This window comes from Blennius ocellaris, assembly GCF_963422515.1.
Source record: "Blennius ocellaris genome assembly, chromosome: 20".
NCBI classification, from domain to species: domain Eukaryota; kingdom Metazoa; phylum Chordata; class Actinopteri; order Blenniiformes; family Blenniidae; genus Blennius; species Blennius ocellaris.
Genome location: NC_137669.1, coordinates 3,180,017 through 3,198,465, shown reverse-complemented (window position 1 = coordinate 3,198,465; position 18,449 = coordinate 3,180,017). Strand labels below are relative to the sequence as shown.

The 18,449-nt window shown below is 45.2% G+C and overlaps 1 protein-coding gene across 2 annotated transcripts in view; it reads right to left on the bottom strand.

The window, feature by feature from the left end:
* trappc9 (trafficking protein particle complex subunit 9) overlaps positions 1-18,449 on the bottom strand; it is a 270,086-nt gene that overhangs the window by 243,465 nt on the left and 8,172 nt on the right. For both annotated transcript variants that reach the window (XM_080515759.1, XM_080515760.1), the window contains 4 exons: positions 14,924-15,045; positions 13,236-13,361; positions 8,500-8,716; positions 741-884 (listed from right to left, as the gene is read on the bottom strand). In XM_080515759.1, coding sequence (XP_080371885.1) covers positions 741-884; positions 8,500-8,716; positions 13,236-13,361; positions 14,924-15,045 — 609 coding nt within the window. The remainder of the gene's footprint in view (positions 1-740; positions 885-8,499; positions 8,717-13,235; positions 13,362-14,923; positions 15,046-18,449) is intronic.

Sequence of the window (18,449 nt, the reverse complement as noted above, 5' to 3'; positions counted from 1 at the left end):
TGGTATTTTTATTACCACACTGCAGACTGACGGCATTTCAAAAGAAAGCATCCAAACTTCAGCAGAAGTGCGCTGAGCCCCAAGAAAGTCCACAAAGCAAATCCAAAATGGAATTTGATTTAGCAACAGCCAACAGGATTGCTTTATTTTTTTTTTTCCTTTAGGAGCAATTGCTTGTTTTTATACACCAAAGTAAGTAATTACGTCAGCCAGTGCTTCTGCCTCTTGATGTGCGTAGACCTGTGGACGGTATTATGTTTTTCCAGCAGAGCGGCTTCTAAGAAGGCCGTCTTTGCCGATGCCCTGAAGTCCCTTCACCGATTTTTCTATTATTTTCATTCGGCAAGCTTGCTTCATTTTGTTCCTTCTTTGCCTTCCTCGTCTCCTTCCTTCCCTCAATTCTCATGCACAGCAGCCAACCGCGGATTACACTGGCCTCTATTGTGTGGCCAGTGGACCGTCTGGCTCAACTGCTTCAGTAAAAACCCCTATCTCCTGGCTGCACAGGATTTCTGGTCAGAGCACAATGTTGCACTCCCACCAAGAAAAAGCTGGCTTTGTTGTGCGCCGCATACTATTAAGCTATAATGCCTGCAATCGCCAAGGGACAGGTTGGCGCTTTCTGGGCTGGAAGACCCTCACAGGGTATTTCTCAATTCGCCAATGGACACACTCGGTGTTCTATCTTTTTAAAAGCGTCTCCCCGGGGTGTGTGTGTGTGTGTGTGTTGCCGTGCCGACCTTGATCAGACAGGAAGTCCAGCATGGTCTGCAGCAGGAAGGACAGGTGGCGCACCGACAGGCCCGGGTTGCCCATGCGACGGGAGGCGTAGACCAGCTCGTGCAGGAGGCGCATCTGTACGGCCGCCCAGCCTCTGTGGGTACCTGGCGGGGAGGAGAGAGGAGGTGAACACAAAGCTCATCGCTGACATCTAATGTGACACAGCTCCAACGTCACGACGTCATCCGTCGTTGCGGAGGTAAGACATTGTTTATTTAGGAAACGCGGCACAAGCCTGAGTATGAGATGCACGTATAGCATTATTATTCATTTTACATTGCAATATATTCTACAATATCCTTAGTTTGTTAGAAGAAAAAATAAATAGTGGGTTGAGTTCTCGCATCAAGTGCTTTCACACACAAACACATGCTATTTCCATTTATTGTTAAAAACAATTGTTGGTTATTAATATGAACTATTTATTTGCAGTTTTGTCTTCAATATTGTTCAGTATCTTCAATCCATTGATCATTTATACCACCACACTCATCCACTTTAGGGTCACAGAGGAGCTGAACCTGACTTGGGCAAAGGCAAACAGAGAAAGGTCTTTAATGTCATAAACAATTATTGCTACATAGTCGTGGCGTTACCTTAAATAATACTAATAATATTAATAGTTGTTTATTTGAGTTTATTTGTTCCGTCAGTTTCAGCTCTTTCCAAAAGTTTCTATTCATATTTAGGTCAAAAGTCATTGCCGGCTACTTGAAAATAGTCTTTTGTGCTCGTCTGAGTTTGTTTTCAAGAGCTTCAGACCATTCTGATCTTCACATTTCACCATTTTAATGACACATGCAGTGAATGCAGGTACCAGAGGCAGAAGAGATGATGATTCATGTCACACTTTACCCAAGGTAGGCAGCAGCTTCTCATGTGTTTCCAGTGGTCAATTCTCTTAAATAATTGGGTAATCTTAAGATTTTATATAAAGAGAATCTGTATCATTTGACCATTTACTTTTTACAGACAAATGAAATGTCATGAAAGAAATCAATGTGTGAATGTTGAAGTCATTATTCAAATGTCAATTATATCAGGCACGATATAAATCACACTGATTATTGGTTTCATGTGACGGCAGAGAAAAGGTCATTTTAACACCATTTAAATCAGATATTCCGTGTTGTGTTTCTGTATCTATCAGCCATGTCAGGCAGCAACACTCTTGTCTGTCCAGGGCCGGGAAGCCCGCTGCTCAAACTAGTGTCGATTTCCTCTTTTGCCGTTTCCGTAACAGAGATGCTTTATGGAACAGGATTTTTTTGGCCTATGTCCAATCCCCAACATTCACCAGCGCTTCACCAGGCCTCTAACCTTTGACCTCTCTGACTCGGTGACACTACCAGGAGACAAACCTCCCGCAATCACAGCTCTGGGGGTCCCTGGTCCACGCAAGCCCACCAGCCACAGCAAGTAATAATGCTCAACAGTACCCATCCACGATATGATTCATTGGGCTCCAGCATGTGTCGTCTTGTAATCAAACAAGTGCATGAAAAGTCCAGTGGTGATTACGTGTTCAGACCAAACCTCTTCAGTCAGACCTATCCCCGCTTGAAACTATCACACGCCGTTTTGTGTGATGCTGAGTCAGCGTTTGCGTCCCCGTGCTCCACCAGACATCTCAATACCGCTGCAGCCCGACACCGACCGTTACATAAGGTCCTGGCAGCCCCGCTCCACTCCCAGCTGTCGACTGTTGACTCACTGAGTGGGGAAAGAAAAACTGGAGGAAAGAGATGTGCTGGTGGGGACCAGAGGGAGGCAAGGAGGAATATGTGGTAAACACACGTTTCCTCACTTGAAACAAAACCTTGCTATACCGTCAACTGTGATGCTTCCCAGGGTATAATTATTTTTCTTTTTTTCTTCGTCCAGATGAAAATTCACTCTCCTGCCATGTGAACAAACTGTAAAGGCAATTCCTGCATAAGCTTTTTTCCCCCGCTTCCAGCTGAAAAACTGCGCCCACTAAGCAGTCTAAAAATAGCTGACTTCCACCTGTCTGCCAAAAACCGGCTCTTATCTGGAGGACAGTAATCCAGAGGACACTTTTGGATTTTCTGAGAATGTGACTCTCGCTCCAGCACGAGAAATGACTTCATCTTCTGTTATTTTCAGGCTCCAACTGGAGGTGTCTGGCAATCCAATTAGCACACCGCCAAGATAATGAGTGTGGTGCTGCAGATTAGCTGTTGTGCGGTCTTGCAAAACCTGACTGAAGCCCCCCCCCCCCCCCCCCCCCCTCAGCTGCCTCTCACCTATAGTTCAGCCTGATGAGATGCCATACACTGCTGGTATTTATCCCAACCTTTTATAAATATATGAATATCTGCAAATGAACAGCACAGAGGGGAAGAGCTATGTGGTTTTCCTCTCTGCCACTATGCTGATGACACTGAACTATCACATTTACTAAATGGCATCTTGATCTGTTTTTTTGCTGAAATTTGTTGAGAACCATCTTTCATCAATATCCAGCTTGAAGGGCATCACCTGGCCTCTGTTATCAAGTACTAGCAATGTGTCTTGTGCTTCAAGGAACTCAGACCCCGTCTGTTTAAGCATGCAGCACAATGCAGCTGTATGGAGACATACCAATTGGGAGGTATAGGGCAAAATGCACAGTAGGATGATACAGATTAAACCCTACTTCTGGTCTTTAACCAGGTTAAAAGACATTAACCAAGCTTCTACCAACCATTTGAGGGCTTATCAGTGGCTCGTTTACAGGTTATTTAATTTATTGTGGAAAAGTCGTCGTTGTTTTTTTGAGAAGGTGAAGCTCCCTTTAAAGAACTGACATCTTCAAATAAATTATTTTGAAGGTCAATCTCACACTTGAGACAAAGAACATTGAATAGAACATGTATATATCTTCATATATGGATAAAGCTATTGTTCAACGAGCACTTTTCATCAATTTAGTATTGCTTTCCCGTGAAGTTGGTAAACTGAACAAACCGAGAGGACCTTCTCATTTTTACATCCCCTTGTATGAGTCATGCTTCTTATCTTAGAACAACTTGTCAAATATTCAGCACTGCAGGGAACAAACCCGCCGAACAAAATAAGCTTTCTCACCTCTTACTCATTTTTATCTGGAGAATAACCTGGAAGATATGCAACACCTTATTTTTGTGTATATGACTGGTCCAGCTCATTTTTCAACCCTCTTATCCCAAAACTCCCACAAAACAAGGTTCAGTTATTGTTATACTAACGTCTTCCTTCTCTAATTTCTAATACATTACATGCATTTAAACAAAACTGCATCTTGCTAAAGGATGTAAGTACTTCTTAAGCCCAGTTTCCACCGCACAAAAAATGCGGAAATGGACTGGTATAGTCTTTTAAGGTTTGGGTTTCTACCGCAAGAATTTGAGATTTTCCACTTTTCCGTCGGGACACTGAGGACAACAGAACGGGTCAAGGCCAACCACTCCGGATAAGACTACTGTTGCAACGTCACATATCTGTGGAGCTCTAAACCCCCACCTACATTTTACCCGTACTTTCTGCTCGGACCAGATTTGGCTCTGGTTATGCTTCTCCTTGCTGCTGAGTTTCTTATCCTGCACTTTTTGTGTGGTAAAAACATGGCTTTAGTCATACAGGGGAATAAATTGGAAGTGAAATGATTGGCGATCCAGTCATTGTGTTAAAAATATTTGATTTCAGTGACGGTTCCCGTAATTATTATGAAGTTGCTAATGTGTCATTTGTGTGCTAATGGAATTCAACATCAACCCCAGTAAAGACAACTGAAATTACAAAATACTAACACACCAAAGTGATAAATCTGCAGTCCACTGCCATCAAAGAGAGGAAGCCAGTGACGACTGCTATCTACTCCACCTCGTGGAGGTTGGCTACAGGACAGAAGGATACATTAACACTGCAGGTCTTGATGCTCGATTCCAATTTCTTGCCAAGATCTTTGCGTGAACTTTCACACTACATTTTAAACCCGATCATCATCAGACTTAAGTTTGAATGTTATCCTGATGGCCTTTTGTGGAGCAGCTTTAGAATGTCAAGGTAGATTCTAAAGGCAATGACGTGGAAGTGGCGTACATGCAATGTGACCGTTTAGACAGCAGTCGAATTGGAAGACGTCAGATGCATATTCGATTTTGTCCCACATATGATCGAGACCCGTGTGTGGTGCGTAAAAATCAGAATTGCAACTTTCACAACGTCACAAAGCAGATCAGATATGGGTCACTGCAGAGCAGAAAATTGGAATGGGGTCACATTTACCTGCAGTGTGAATGTAGCCTAAGTCACCTTGGGCATGAAAAAATGCTTATATGTCTGGTGCTTGAGGGGAGTAGTTACCTATCATTTAATCACCTAGTTGTATGCATCCTTAAACACAGCATTAGTGCTTTTTCGATCTTTTTGTACCATGAAAGTCTAACTACTATTGCTGAGTAAAGAATAATGTTATGACCAGATTGGCAAGACGGTGAGGGCTACTTGGAGCTACAAAAGCTGTAACCATTCCAGTTGTGACAAAAATGTGCTGAATGCTACAACTTACTCCATCTGTTTGGAATGTTGGCATCTCACAAGACATTTGTCATTGTCATGACATTTGTCCCCCTCAGTGACACCGACTTCCCCCACGCTCAACCAGTCACAGATCGGTCGGGGCCCCCAGGATTCGACACCTTCGAATTTCCGCCACCTTGCCATAAGCTTTTGGAAAGATTCTGTCTTCAAGCTTCTGCTTCTGCTCTTTGACAGAGGAGGTGATTTGCTGGAAGCAGCTCACCCAGTGTTAGCATCGTGCTAACACCAGAGGCCTGCAACGAAGTCCTCAGCTCCTCTTCTGACCGACCACAAGGGTCAGAGCTTCCCCCGGACCCAGAGACCAGCCCCAAGTGCCGGATCTCCCATCAACCAGGGAAAACCAACCAGTCTCTCCAGGACGAGGCCGGGGAAACAACACCTCACAGAATGTCTTTGTGCTTTTCCTGAACAAGCAGGAAAACCATCACAGACCTGAGCGACCAGCTCCTCAGTCTGGACAAGGGAACCAGGACACTGCAAAGAAACACGGCTCCTGAATCGTCAACTTCATCTTCTCCTCAACCTGCAGAAGCAGCCAACCACAGTTAGCAGGAGGTGCTAACTGCTAAAGAAGCTAGCAGCTTCCCTCCAGCCTGGACAACAACTGAACTCCTTCAAGACATCAAGGAAGTGGTAACAACTGGACATTACCTGAGATTAGTTCAACCTGATGCTATGATAGAACTGTTTAACTTTTATGAAGATGTGTTGATTGTGTTACAGTGATTGAGTTCTATAGATAATGATATTAGGAGCTGTTATTAACCTTTAAACCAACGTTAGCTCTGCCACAGACACAGGGTCTGCATGCTAATCTTTGCTTTACTAACTAGTTAACTCACAATCCTACACATATCACATCAAAGACAACATCACACAGTAACTGAACACCATCTGACGACTCCTGACGTTTTACAAAACAAGTCACATTCACATAAACTCATTCTAGACCCTCAAATCTCTCTCAAATACTTGCTGTTTTATTAATGAGAACAAAGGTGAATGAAATGTCGACCTCTTCTGTGTCAAGAACTCCAAAATCCTTCTATCTTTACTGTTAATTCTTGTAATTAATTTAACTATTAATTCAAATTGGCTATATTTCCTGTTAAACAGGTGGTGCTCCGAGGTATCTGATACAGGTCAGATTAAAATTTCAATAACATAATTAATAACTATCATTGATAATTATTAATCATTATTGATAGCCAAACTGTCAAAACGCAACATAAATGGTACTCAGTGCCTGAATCCCTACATAAATGGTGCCCCGTGCAATGACACAACAGAATTTTTTTTGAATTTTTAGTCATAGTTTGATACATAAAATACAAAAAAAAAACATACCTGTCACTTTAAATGACCAAGTAAAGGATGAAGCCGGTGGCTTATTTAGGCCTTGTCCTATAAATTCCATAAAATAACATTGAATATGTGCAATTTGCAAACAAAAAGCTCTACTGGTTTTGTCCCGGCACACTTTTTCACCCTTTTCCACTAATATCATCAGTAACACGCCTCCAGTTCAAGCAACAGGCCTTTTACCTTGATCACAACTTGTTTCCACTCACTGTTATAAAGGATACAAACCAAATATTAGCAGCACAGCAGAGAGGGAGAGAGGGGAAAAAGAAGTGATCTCACTATGAATAGTGATGGCAAGATAAAGAAAGCGGATCCCCCTGAGTTTTCCTCTTTGCCATCTTTTCATGCTGGCCATGGAGTGGCTGCACTGGAGCAAAGGGGTCAAGAGTCTGTAGAACCGAGGCTTATCACAAGGGTCTCGCCAAAGAGTCGACAAAAGCGCAGGTCAGGTCTCAGCTGTGCTCCTTTTGTGAGCAGAGTGGTGGCGCGAATGCAGAGGGCCCTGAAGGAGAAACTCTTGAAAAGAGAGCAAAAAACCAAAATGAAGCGGCCCTGTTTGTCTAGTCAATGGAGTGAATATGTTTACTCTGCCATCACTCACGCATTGAGGATGGCACAGGAGGGCACTGCATTCATTTATTCAATGAGAACGACTCCTATTAGTCCTTTTCAGAGCTATGAAATTATACTACATGACAAATACAGTGAATTAATGACGAGAGACCAATTTCAAACAACTACTTTCAGTTTAAAAAAATAAAAGCAGAACTGCCAGCATTGTTCCTGAGCTTCAACCGATTGAAGACAGACCGATATTGAAGTATTGGCCCTCGTTAATGAGTTTTCACGTGAATCCAGAAACATTTCATTGCATTTCAGGGGTCCAGGGCTCGGAGTCACTGAAAATCCAACTTTTTGAAAAAGCGGCGACTCAGTCGACGTGGAAACAGCGGAAACGCACACTTTTCTGAAATGCTGGCACCGCTCCTGCACACGGCCATAGTAGATCATTCTTCTGCACATGTGCGAATAGATGGAAAATAACCTCAATGTTTGCGTCCAGTGTGTCACGACTCAACAACATATTCTCTGGGTAGTTTTAAAGTTGAGCCACCCGTAACAGCATCCAATTTGTTGTCTGTCCATATGAATGTCCGTGTCGTCACAAAAACAAAGAAAACCAAAGTCTTCTGCCATTTCCATGTTAATGGACATCGTTTTCAAAACTCAGAGAAGACAGACGGGCCACATGCGGTTTTCCCCTTGCTAGTGTGTGTTGTAGAAGTGAGGTACTTTGCTTGCCCAGCCCAGCCTCTTTGATTGAACATTTATAGGTTAAAAAGGTAGAATTAATTAAAAGATGAAGACATGTTGCCGAGATCACATTATGTGAGCAAATAGATCTTTCAAGTTGTGATGTTTTCTTCAGCCGTTTTAGTAATTTGCATAATTCGATTTTCAGTGCCATTTTAATAAGATTCTAACTTTTTCTGGAATTGAGGCTGTGTAGTAACTTTTTATATTTCATGACTCATACTTTGCAGGTTTGAAAAAAAAAGAGTCCAACAATTTAAATTATTCTTTTTTCCCCTATATTCATCTGAGGATTCACAGCTTTGAAAAAAAACAAACTTGAAATATTATTAAAGAACGTGTTTGTTAGTGTGCCAAGCTGAAAACTGACCAGATAAGATCATTTTCCTCAAAACCCATCCCAATGAGACTATTATTCATAGATTTGCCCAGAAGCGGCGCCGAGTGGCGGCCTACCTTTGCTGAAGTCCTTGGGGTCGAGAGACAGGCTGTACCCGGGCAACGTCTCCAGCAGCAGCTTGTAGCAGGCCCTCCAGCCGGGCTCCGGGATGGTGGGGGCCACGCACTGCATGGCTGCCACGCGCTTGAAGAAGGCCGACTTGCGGTGGAAGCCGATGAGTTCGTAGAGTTCGGAGAGGATGCTGTAGCGCTGGATCTTCTCCTCCTCCGAGAGCTGCGGTCACGGAGACATTTCAGTGTTGGCGCTTCACGAGATCTGGAGCGCCTCCAAGGCCCCGGTTGCACGACGACAACGTTTTCAAGCGAAATCGCACAAGTGTCGTTGCCGTTCACATGAGAACGGTGCTTGGAGACACTGAAAACGGCTGCTAATGAGAAACTTTTCGAAAACACTCCAACTCAAGAAAACACAACTTCTTCAAAACGCTGGTTTCATTACAAAAATAACCAACAGGACCAATTCGTGACCTGGCATGCCAACTGCATCGTTTTCGCCGTTTCTATGGGAAACACACATTTTCAAAACATTGCCGTGTAAACCCAAAACTTTTCTAAAACGATGACGTGTACACAGGGCCTTCGCGTTGCGTTAGTAAAAATGTGAGAATGTAGAAGTGAATGTTTAGTATAAAATACATTTTTCACATACTGTATGTATGTTCCATCTCCATGGAGGCGGCAGAAATGCCATAGAACACAGGAACTGGTAGCAATATAGTCGAGTCGCCTGTAAAACTATCCAACATGGTTGTCCGTCCATAGGAATGTCCACATCCTCACCATTGTTAATGTCGAGAGCTTATTGTTTTGTGATTCGATGTAAAAATCAATTAACAGCACCCAGGAGTGGCCTAACATGGAAACTACATCGTTTCCCGCATTCAACATCCTTTTCTAAAAGTTGCTGTTTCAACATGAAACTTTTCTGAAACAAAAACTCAAATACAATGCGTTTTCCCTTGAAACGTTGCGTAAGCGTGGCCTGATGAGGCTCATTGAGTGTGAACGTCCTTCATATGTTTTGGTTTCGCCTCGCTAATTGTGAATCCCTTCTGTTTTATTTCAGTTGAGCTGCTCTTCAGAGAGAAACCCATTCCGTCTTCGTCAATTACAATCAGGCAGCCTCGTGGCTCTGGAGCTCACCCTCCATCAGCTCCAATCTCTCCCTCAAGGACACTCGAGTCAGGACGAGTGGGGATCGAACGGCGGTCCTTCCGATTGGCGGACAAGCTCTGCCACCTGAGCCAAAAGAAACCTTTCAAGGGTACTGGACCGTAGCCTCGGAGTTCACATCGACCTTAAGTTAAAGGGGTCACGGTGGAAAAAGAAGGACAATGAGCTCGGGTTCGGGCCGGTCCGATCCAGTATCAGTAAAGGGTTCCGATACAAAAATAATTCATGGATTGGATATTTTTGATCCAACCTGCAGAGATTTCCGATCCATGAAGGCTCGTCTGCTTTACTGTTGCTGAAACGACTCCACAGTGTTTCCCTGCTGGCTACAAACTGTGGGATGGATTTCCTGAACGGAGGCGGGTCTCAATGAGACGCGGAGTAATGATCCAGGAAATCCATTCCACAGTTTGCAGCCAGCGAGCAGGCTAGTGTAGCAGCACTGTGCTTTTCAAATTTTCATGACAATATATCCGCTGTTTGGACGTATTTTATGCTCAAATCAGCACAAAGCAACACATCAATGTGGATGTTTGGGAAGCCGTAGTACAGCGAGGCGTCACTCTGCCACCAGGCATCACCATTATAAAACTGCAGCTCTCCAGGAGAACAGTTCTGACGTCAAAACAATGAACAGCAGCTCCTCCAGGCTGTAGCAGGAGATTCACACCTCCATGAAGCTCCGTCCTCCTCCACACTAAACTCTCTGAAAATAGTCCCAATCATTTGTGTTGTCAGTGATGGAAAAATTGCAGTTTGTGCTGCGTTGCTAAAGAATTTCCCCAGGAATTGATTAAGTGATTCTGAGGTTTTAAAGATAAAACTAGTTTATTATGAGATGATGACGTCACTCAGACCCTCACATTGTCCAACTGCTAGTCCTGCTTCCTTTTCTCACCTTCTACTAACCTCAAGTTGTCTTTTGAGAGAAAACATGCAAACATTCCTATATTTCATACTTTACTGTAGAGAGGATTTTATTATAGCCTCATATAAAATCAACAATAATGATAATAAAAATATTAAAGCAAACAGAGCTCTGGTATCAGAATAATATCGTATCAGCAGATATCCAAATTCAGGTATCGGGATCAGATCAGAAGTGAATAAATGTGGATCGGTGCTCCCCTACAATGAGCAAAGAGTGGAACTTACAACAGCATGTTTAACTGCTGTGGAACAACTGCTTCCTTTACACAAGTAAATGCATAACTACATTATAAATGTTCTCATGCGTCTGTTATATTGGCGTGATTGTTAAATTATACATCCAAAAGAGTAGTTGGCTTCATGTGGAATAACTTTTAGAATCCAAACATGAATAAAACAGGTTCAAAACTGCTAAAAATAGGAATTGGGACCCCAGTAGTGTTTAATTTGGTATTGGGGATAATTCATTGTCTTACGTTTGACGTTCATTACCTGTTCAACAAAGTCACCTGAAGGTTTTTGTCCTGATGTCCAGGTGAGGTAAATTCAGAAATTTGTATATTTTCCCAAATATAAGTAGTCTTTCCTCAAAGGGATGAATATTTCTGTTGGCTTTCAAGTTACATTGTCTCCTTTAGTTCCTTTCACTGGTCACACGAGCCAAACTGCTCAACATCACCCCTCCAGGTCACCAGTGGTATTACTCTGCTTGCTATGCATCCAGAAGCTCCCTGGTAACACACCATTGTAATGAAAGAAGAAGATGGATGGAAATGTCCTTCTATCTCACCTTTCTAAAACCTTTTGAACTGATTTTAATATTAGGAAGACATGGCTGGAGTTTTGTACATTCTTCTATCATGGGCACCTCATCAGACTTGAACAGTTACTGAGGTCTTAAACCTTTATTTAACCCTATTTTTTCTAACTGTATTGCATAATGCTTTTTAGAGCGGGATGATATCCAATGTTGCTTCAAGAAATCAAAAATCTCAATATTCAGCACACATCAGCTCCTCTTACCCTGAAACTGTAGATACCTTCTGCTGACGACGCATGAAAAGACACTTTTAGGGAGATGCTTCCTCAGGATGTAATTAGAACATTGAGAAAATAAATAAGTAAATAATATAAAAGCTGGCACAGGCAAAGTAGAGATCAGGAAAAGATTGAGAAAGAATTTCCAAAAGGATCTGAAGAAAGACCTCCAGCAGGGAGTTGAAGAAAAAAAAAAAAAAAGAGGCCTTTGTGCGTTTTTGACATCAGATTCATGTGCAAATAAATGTTTGAACACTGTACAATAAAGTCAAAATAGAAGTTTCTTTGGCAGCAATGAGCAAAAGTATGTTTGGGGAGAAAAGAGTTGCAGAATCTGAAGAAAAGAACTCTTCTCTGGATACTCAGCAGGGGGTAGGAATCCATCAGGTGTTTGTATTGCAGTGAGCAATAGGAAGGATCTTCTCACTTGTTCAGAGAGAAATGAGTTCAGAGAAGGAATTTCGAAGATAAAACACAGTCTGAATCCACATCAAACGTCTAATTTTATCATCGGCAAAGAATCAAACACTTGGGTTGGCTTGAGGCGCCGTTTACACAACGTTTCAAATAGAAATGGATCGTTTCTGCATTTACTTTTCACAAAGGTTTTGTTTTGAAGTCAATATTAACACAGTGTCGGACGTTTCAGAAAAGTTGCCCCCCCGTTTCCATGAATTGGAGTCGGAGTGTTAAAAAGTTCCCATTAGGAGCAGTTTTCTAAAAACTGTGTAACGTTACACTGCTGCCGTGTCAAAGGACCCCAAAACCCAACAACAGGTCTTCATTTTCACTTGAAAATCTTGTGGAAAGGAGGCCTGCAATGATGTTTCTTAAAATAGATTTAGCAGCTGTGGAGCTTCTATGTGGCTCTTCAGCCCCAAGGTAACGGCTCCCTGACATTTTCAGAATTGTTTTGGGGAATAAACATTGTGCCTACATTTTTATTTTATTTGAATACAATGATTTTCCAAAAATGGTCTCATCGAGGCAAAAAAACAGCTAAATAAATTCAAGTGGCTAAGATGGCCAGAACAGCTGGAACAGACTAAAACAACATAATGACAATATTAATATATCCAGTAAGAATTGTTATACTAAAATGATTACAATTGCCAGTGCAGAGTAACTTTTTCCAGGAATATAAAGGAAAAAATACAAAAGGAAAAAAGGAGGGAAAACATAACTAAAACTGCTGTAACCAGGAGGAAAGGCTCTACGGCTGTAAACAGTTAAATGGCTAAAGATGCAGAAAATACCTAGTGTGTAAAAATCCATGGAAAAAAAAGAGGGGTAAAAAAACACCCAAACATTTTTACAAAATATATCTAAAAAAAAGTATCTATGACACTTTATGAATACAAACCAAATTTTAGTTCATATTGCATTTTTTTTTTTAGATTTGTTTTCTTCATTTCAGCGAGTTTACATGTTTTGCGGCTACAGACAAATTTGATTTGGTGGAAAATTGTGAAAGCGGCTCTTTGTGTCAGCCCCCTGGTCTCGCTGGTCTTAACCCCCCCCCACAGAAAATTGTCCACTGTGTTTTGCATGTGTGTGATGAGTTCCAGTCCGGAGGGAAGATGTGGACGTACCTGGCCCAGGTTGATGTAGACGGCGTTCTGCAGGAAGTCCGACGCCTCCCGGGCCCTCTTCTGGATGGCCAGGACCCGGACCGCCTTCACGCAGGCCTCCAGCTCGATCACGCCGGCGTTCTTGTACTGCGGCAGGTTGGAGAGGATTGAAATTCTAATGAATTGTAATCTGAGGGGCTGTTTTCTCACGTGCTCACCAGTCGGCGCAGGAGGTGACGGACGTGTGTGAGAACCAACCCCCCACCCCCCCCCCCCCCCCACCGAGCCTCCGTTTGTGATTTAGCGCCGCCACCGAGGCTTCACGCGCCGCGATTTATCTCTCGCCGTCCCTCAACTTCATTCCCACTCCCACCCTCATTGTCTCCTTATTAAAATTCAATTAATATCTGAATGGCCGTGTGTTGAGGTGTAATTTAATTTTGAATGAACTGGTTACAGGTAAAAGGGCCGAGGGAGGTCAGTGCGAAAAGGTAATTATAATAATGAAGATAAAGCGCGGGATGGCTTCTGAATAGTTAGGCAGCATAATGAGCCTATTCAGCCTTCCTAAGCATAGGGGATCCTTTAATGTCGTTCTCTGTCACTTTGCCGAGTCGTGCGGCGCTGGTCAAAAGAGACGACAAACGCATTGTGCCAAGATCAGCCACATCATAGCGATCGGCCTGTGTAACGCTGCTTTCCACTAATAATTACATTTCAACTAAACGCACTGGAATTTCTTTTTTTTTTTTTCCAGCTCCAATCAGCTGTGCTGGACCGCAAACTCAGAGGACCTCAACCCAAATCTAATGCTGCCCCCTGGTGAGATGTGCAAGTATTACGAAGCGCATTTCTACATTTCTGCCCTTACAAATCATACTGGTAAGGTTTTTTACACAACAAGTGCCTGGCCCACCTCACTAAACTGCAATCAGGGTACATCACAAACAACAAATATGCCCCTTCCTACTCAGGTTAAATTCAGAGTGAGCTATTTATTTGAAAATAAAAGATACGCAGGTCTTAACGTATAGCTCTTTATTTACTGACTGATGTGTGGTTTGGGTTTACGACAACCAATAGTAGCCATTCTAAATGTAATAAAGCCAAATATGCAGTAAAATACTCAAATGTTACAACCATTATGGAGAGCGTTGCACATTTTCCACCCTCAATGAAAGAACACGACGACTATCCCATCCACAATAACCTTTTTTTTTTTTTTTAAATCAGCAAACTGCACAAAACCTGCAAAAAAAGATTTTGATTGTGAACAAATTCAGCCCTATTTATGTATTATTACATTATTGTTGCAATTATACATTTAGAAAATATTTCTTTAATGCGACTGCAACTAAGCAATTACATTATAGTTAAATTGTTATTACAATAATGACAACCACTTACTACATTTTTGGCTTTATTAATTAGAAAATTGACTAAATTATAACACGATTGATTGTTTATTGTGTCTTTTTATTAGTTTTTGTGAGGGGGTTGCGTATGTGAATGCATGTGTAAATGTTGTCGCTCCTACCTTTAAAAAAAAAAAGTATTTATACTATGATTATAGTTGACAAAATGTAGTTTTGTCCAATATGCTAAGTTGTTTAAATAATGTCTATTGACCAACGGAAGAAAAAACCTGAGCTGGACTGTCTCGTGTATTAAATGTTGATATGTTGATGGCGGTGGTTTGTGCTCGGTACCTTCCCGTAGTAGGAGATGGCCTCTTTGTACTTGTCGATGATGTCCTCGGGACTCAGGCAGTTCTTGGCCCGTCCGATCTCGGTGCTGGTGTCGGCGCTGATGCCGTTGGCCGTGAGGGCTCCTGTACTCGGAAGAGGACGGGACAAAGTCAGAATGAAACGGGTACGAGCGTCTGTTCCTGGCCGGTCGGTTACTGAGGGGAAGGAAAACAAATGGGATGAAAATAAAGAACAGGAGGAAACTCCAATGCCAGCAGCTACTCTTTAGAGAAACCTCCTTGGCCGCCACATGCATGTTCCTGTATGATGGATGACGCAGTGCAGGGAGCGAGGAGGGTTGGGGTGGATGGATCCTGATCATTCATCAGCAGGTTGGACAAAACATGGAGAATAAATGTCTTTGGAAACTTTATTTCCTTCACAACTACGTACTTTTAAATTGTCAGCCATCAGGGGAAAACTGTTGTTCTGATTAGAGGCTTTTTCCTATTTGAATGCAACAGCTTTGAAAAGTGTCCTTAAACAGCTCACAACTGTTGCTCCAATATGAATGGTGGTGTTTTTTATATTGAGCTTCTTCACGTGTTCTTTTTTAATACATCACAGTCATTCCAATGTGCTTTTATAGAGAAAATAGAAAAGCCCAACATATCCACATGAGCAAGCAGGTTTGCTTGCGACTGTGGAAAGAAAAACTCCCCAACAGGGAGAAACCAGACTCAGAGGTGTGTGTGTGTGTGTGTGTGTGTGTGTGTGTGTGTGTGTGTGTGTGTGTGTGTGTGTGTGTGTGTGTGTGGTTTGTCCTCTGGATGTGAATGGAACTGTTGTGGGGGGGCCCGCAGTACCCCCCCGGGGCCCGAGGCCACCAGGGCCGGACGCCGCCACTCCGGTACCCAGCGACCCCAGGATTCAGGTAGGCCCCGACAAACCCCCCCGGAGAGCCACGCCCCAACCCGGAAGGCCCCAGACGGAGCGCGCAGAGAGGACCCCCCCCAGGCCAGAGGGGCCCACAGGAGAAGGATAAAGGGTGCAGAGCCCCGGGCCCCGACCCGAGCCGCCAAGCCGGGACCGGCCGGTGCAACGCTCCCAGGCCATGCGGGCAGGGAGCCCCCCCCGATCCCGGCGGCGGAGCCCGCCGCACCCCCGGGGGCCATCCCCCCACCACCTCCCCCCAGCCCCGGCGGGACAGAGAAGGCCCCAGCTGCCGAGCCCCAGATCAGACCCCCCCCAGACCAGGAAGAGCGAAGGCCCAGCCAGGCCCGGCCGGAGGACAGCCACCTTCCAACCCCCAGGAGCCCCCAATGCCACCCCCCCCCCCCCCACCCCCCACCCCCTAATCCCAACCCACTCACACACCCACACCCACACCAAAGCATACGCATACACACACAGACATACATATACACAGACACACACACATACATTTATTTGGTTGGGGGGGGGGGGTGCCCCCCACTCCCCAGGCCGCCAGCCAGGCCCCCACCAGGCCACTACGGGATCTCGTCCTCCACCAATACAACTGTGAGTAGGGAGGGAGAACCACTACCCAGCCCCCCCGGAGGTGCCACGCCCGAGCTAGCGTGCCCCCCACACTCCAGCCGCACTCACCCCGGAACACGGCGGGACCACAGCGGGAGGTGCTGGGGGGAGCCCCCACCCCCCCCTCCACCCTGTGGGGTGTTGGGTGCATGTGGAGGTGTGTATTTGTGTTTTGAAGAGGTGGAGCAATGTGTGTGTCTAGGGTGCGGTTTAAAATTGAGGGGTAGCGGGGGCCCGGGCGTTCTACCGCTGCCCAGCGGCAGAACCCCGAAAGCCAGCTGATCCCCTCAAGACCCTGCGTGACTAAGTGTAGTTAAAATTGTGGGCGATGCAAAGTCGGGGGAGGGCCCAGACCACAGTTAAGTCACCTGGACCCCCCCACCCTAGGCCCCGCCCACTGGTCCCTATTGTTGAATGAGGTAAGGTGAGGTAAGGTAGGAGGGGCTGAGAGGGAGAAGGTCCCCCCGTCGCTAGGACTTGGCCCAGCTGGACCCCCCGCGCCGCCCCACCCCACCCCGAAGTGGCCGGCCTGGAACACGGGGACCAACACCCACTCCGACAAGGCACCACAAGAGGACCCGGGCAGGAAGCCCCCCCACCCCACCCGACGGCCGAAGAGCAGAGTCTAAGACCCGCATGGCCCAGTACGAGCCCGGCTGGAGGCCAAGCGGCTAGGGAGTGTAGACCCCCCCCCACCCACCCTCACATACTCACATAGGACGACACCCATACTTATATATAGAATTCACGCCCCCACACACACACACACACACACACACACCACCACACACACTCATCCACACTCACATTCACCCCCCCCACACACACACAAACACACGCAGACACCCGCACACACCCGTCCTCACTTGCATCGAACCCCCCCCCCCCCCCACACACACACACACACACACACACACACACACACACACACACACACACACACACACACACATCTCCCATATAATCTCCAGTCAGCTGTCCATCCAAACCCGGAGCCCCACTGACCCCCACCCCCCCAGATCCAGGGGCGAGCCAGACCCGGAGCCCGGCAGCAGGGGCCACCCCCGCCCCAGCGGGGGGAGGGAGGCGGAGGGAGGACCCACCCCCGGCGCCGCAGCAGGCACCCCCACCAGGACCGGGAGGGCACCCAGCCCCCAAGGCCCCGAAGCCCCACACCCGCCCGCCCCCGGCCAGGCAGCCCGGCCGGGGCCCGAAGCACAGCACCCCCACCCCACCCCAGCAGAACCACCCCCCAACCCAGAGCTGAACCCCCCATACACCCACCCCCCGGCACCCCCCAGCCCAGGCCGCCACCCCCCAGGATAGATGTCAGCACCCCCCCAGATCACAGGGCCGCCAACCACCCAAGCCACAACGCCCCAGCCACAGACGGCCCCAAGAGCCCCCCCCCCCCCCCACAGGGCTACATGGTGTATTTAATTATTGGGACCATGTCAACTCAAATTGAGCCAATTGATTTTTCCTACAAGCAGAAATTCTCTCCAATGTGATGTGGTCTAGGAGTAAGTTTTTAAATAACTTTATATTCAGATTATGTTTTGATTTCCAGTTCATGAGGATTGTCTTCTTTGCGACGCTTCGGGAGACCAGGAGTGTGAGGGACTCGTTGTTCTCTCTTTTAATTTCTGTGAGATCACCTAACAGGCAAAGTGCAGGTGAGACTGGAATGAAACTTTATTTCCTTCACAAGTACGTACTTTTGAATTGTCAGCCATCAGGGGGAAACTGTTGTTCTGATTAGAGGCTTTTTCCTATTTGAATGCAACAGCTTTGAAAAGTGTCCTTAAACAGCTCACAACTGTTGCTCCAATATGAATGTTGTTATTTTTTATATTTAGCTTCTTCACGTGTTCTACTGCAGCAATTACTTGTAAATGTTGGTATTTGATTTATATTGATGTAGTCATCACCCACTTTGTTAGGTTTACCTGTTTAGATACTCAGGAATTTCAATATATATTCATGT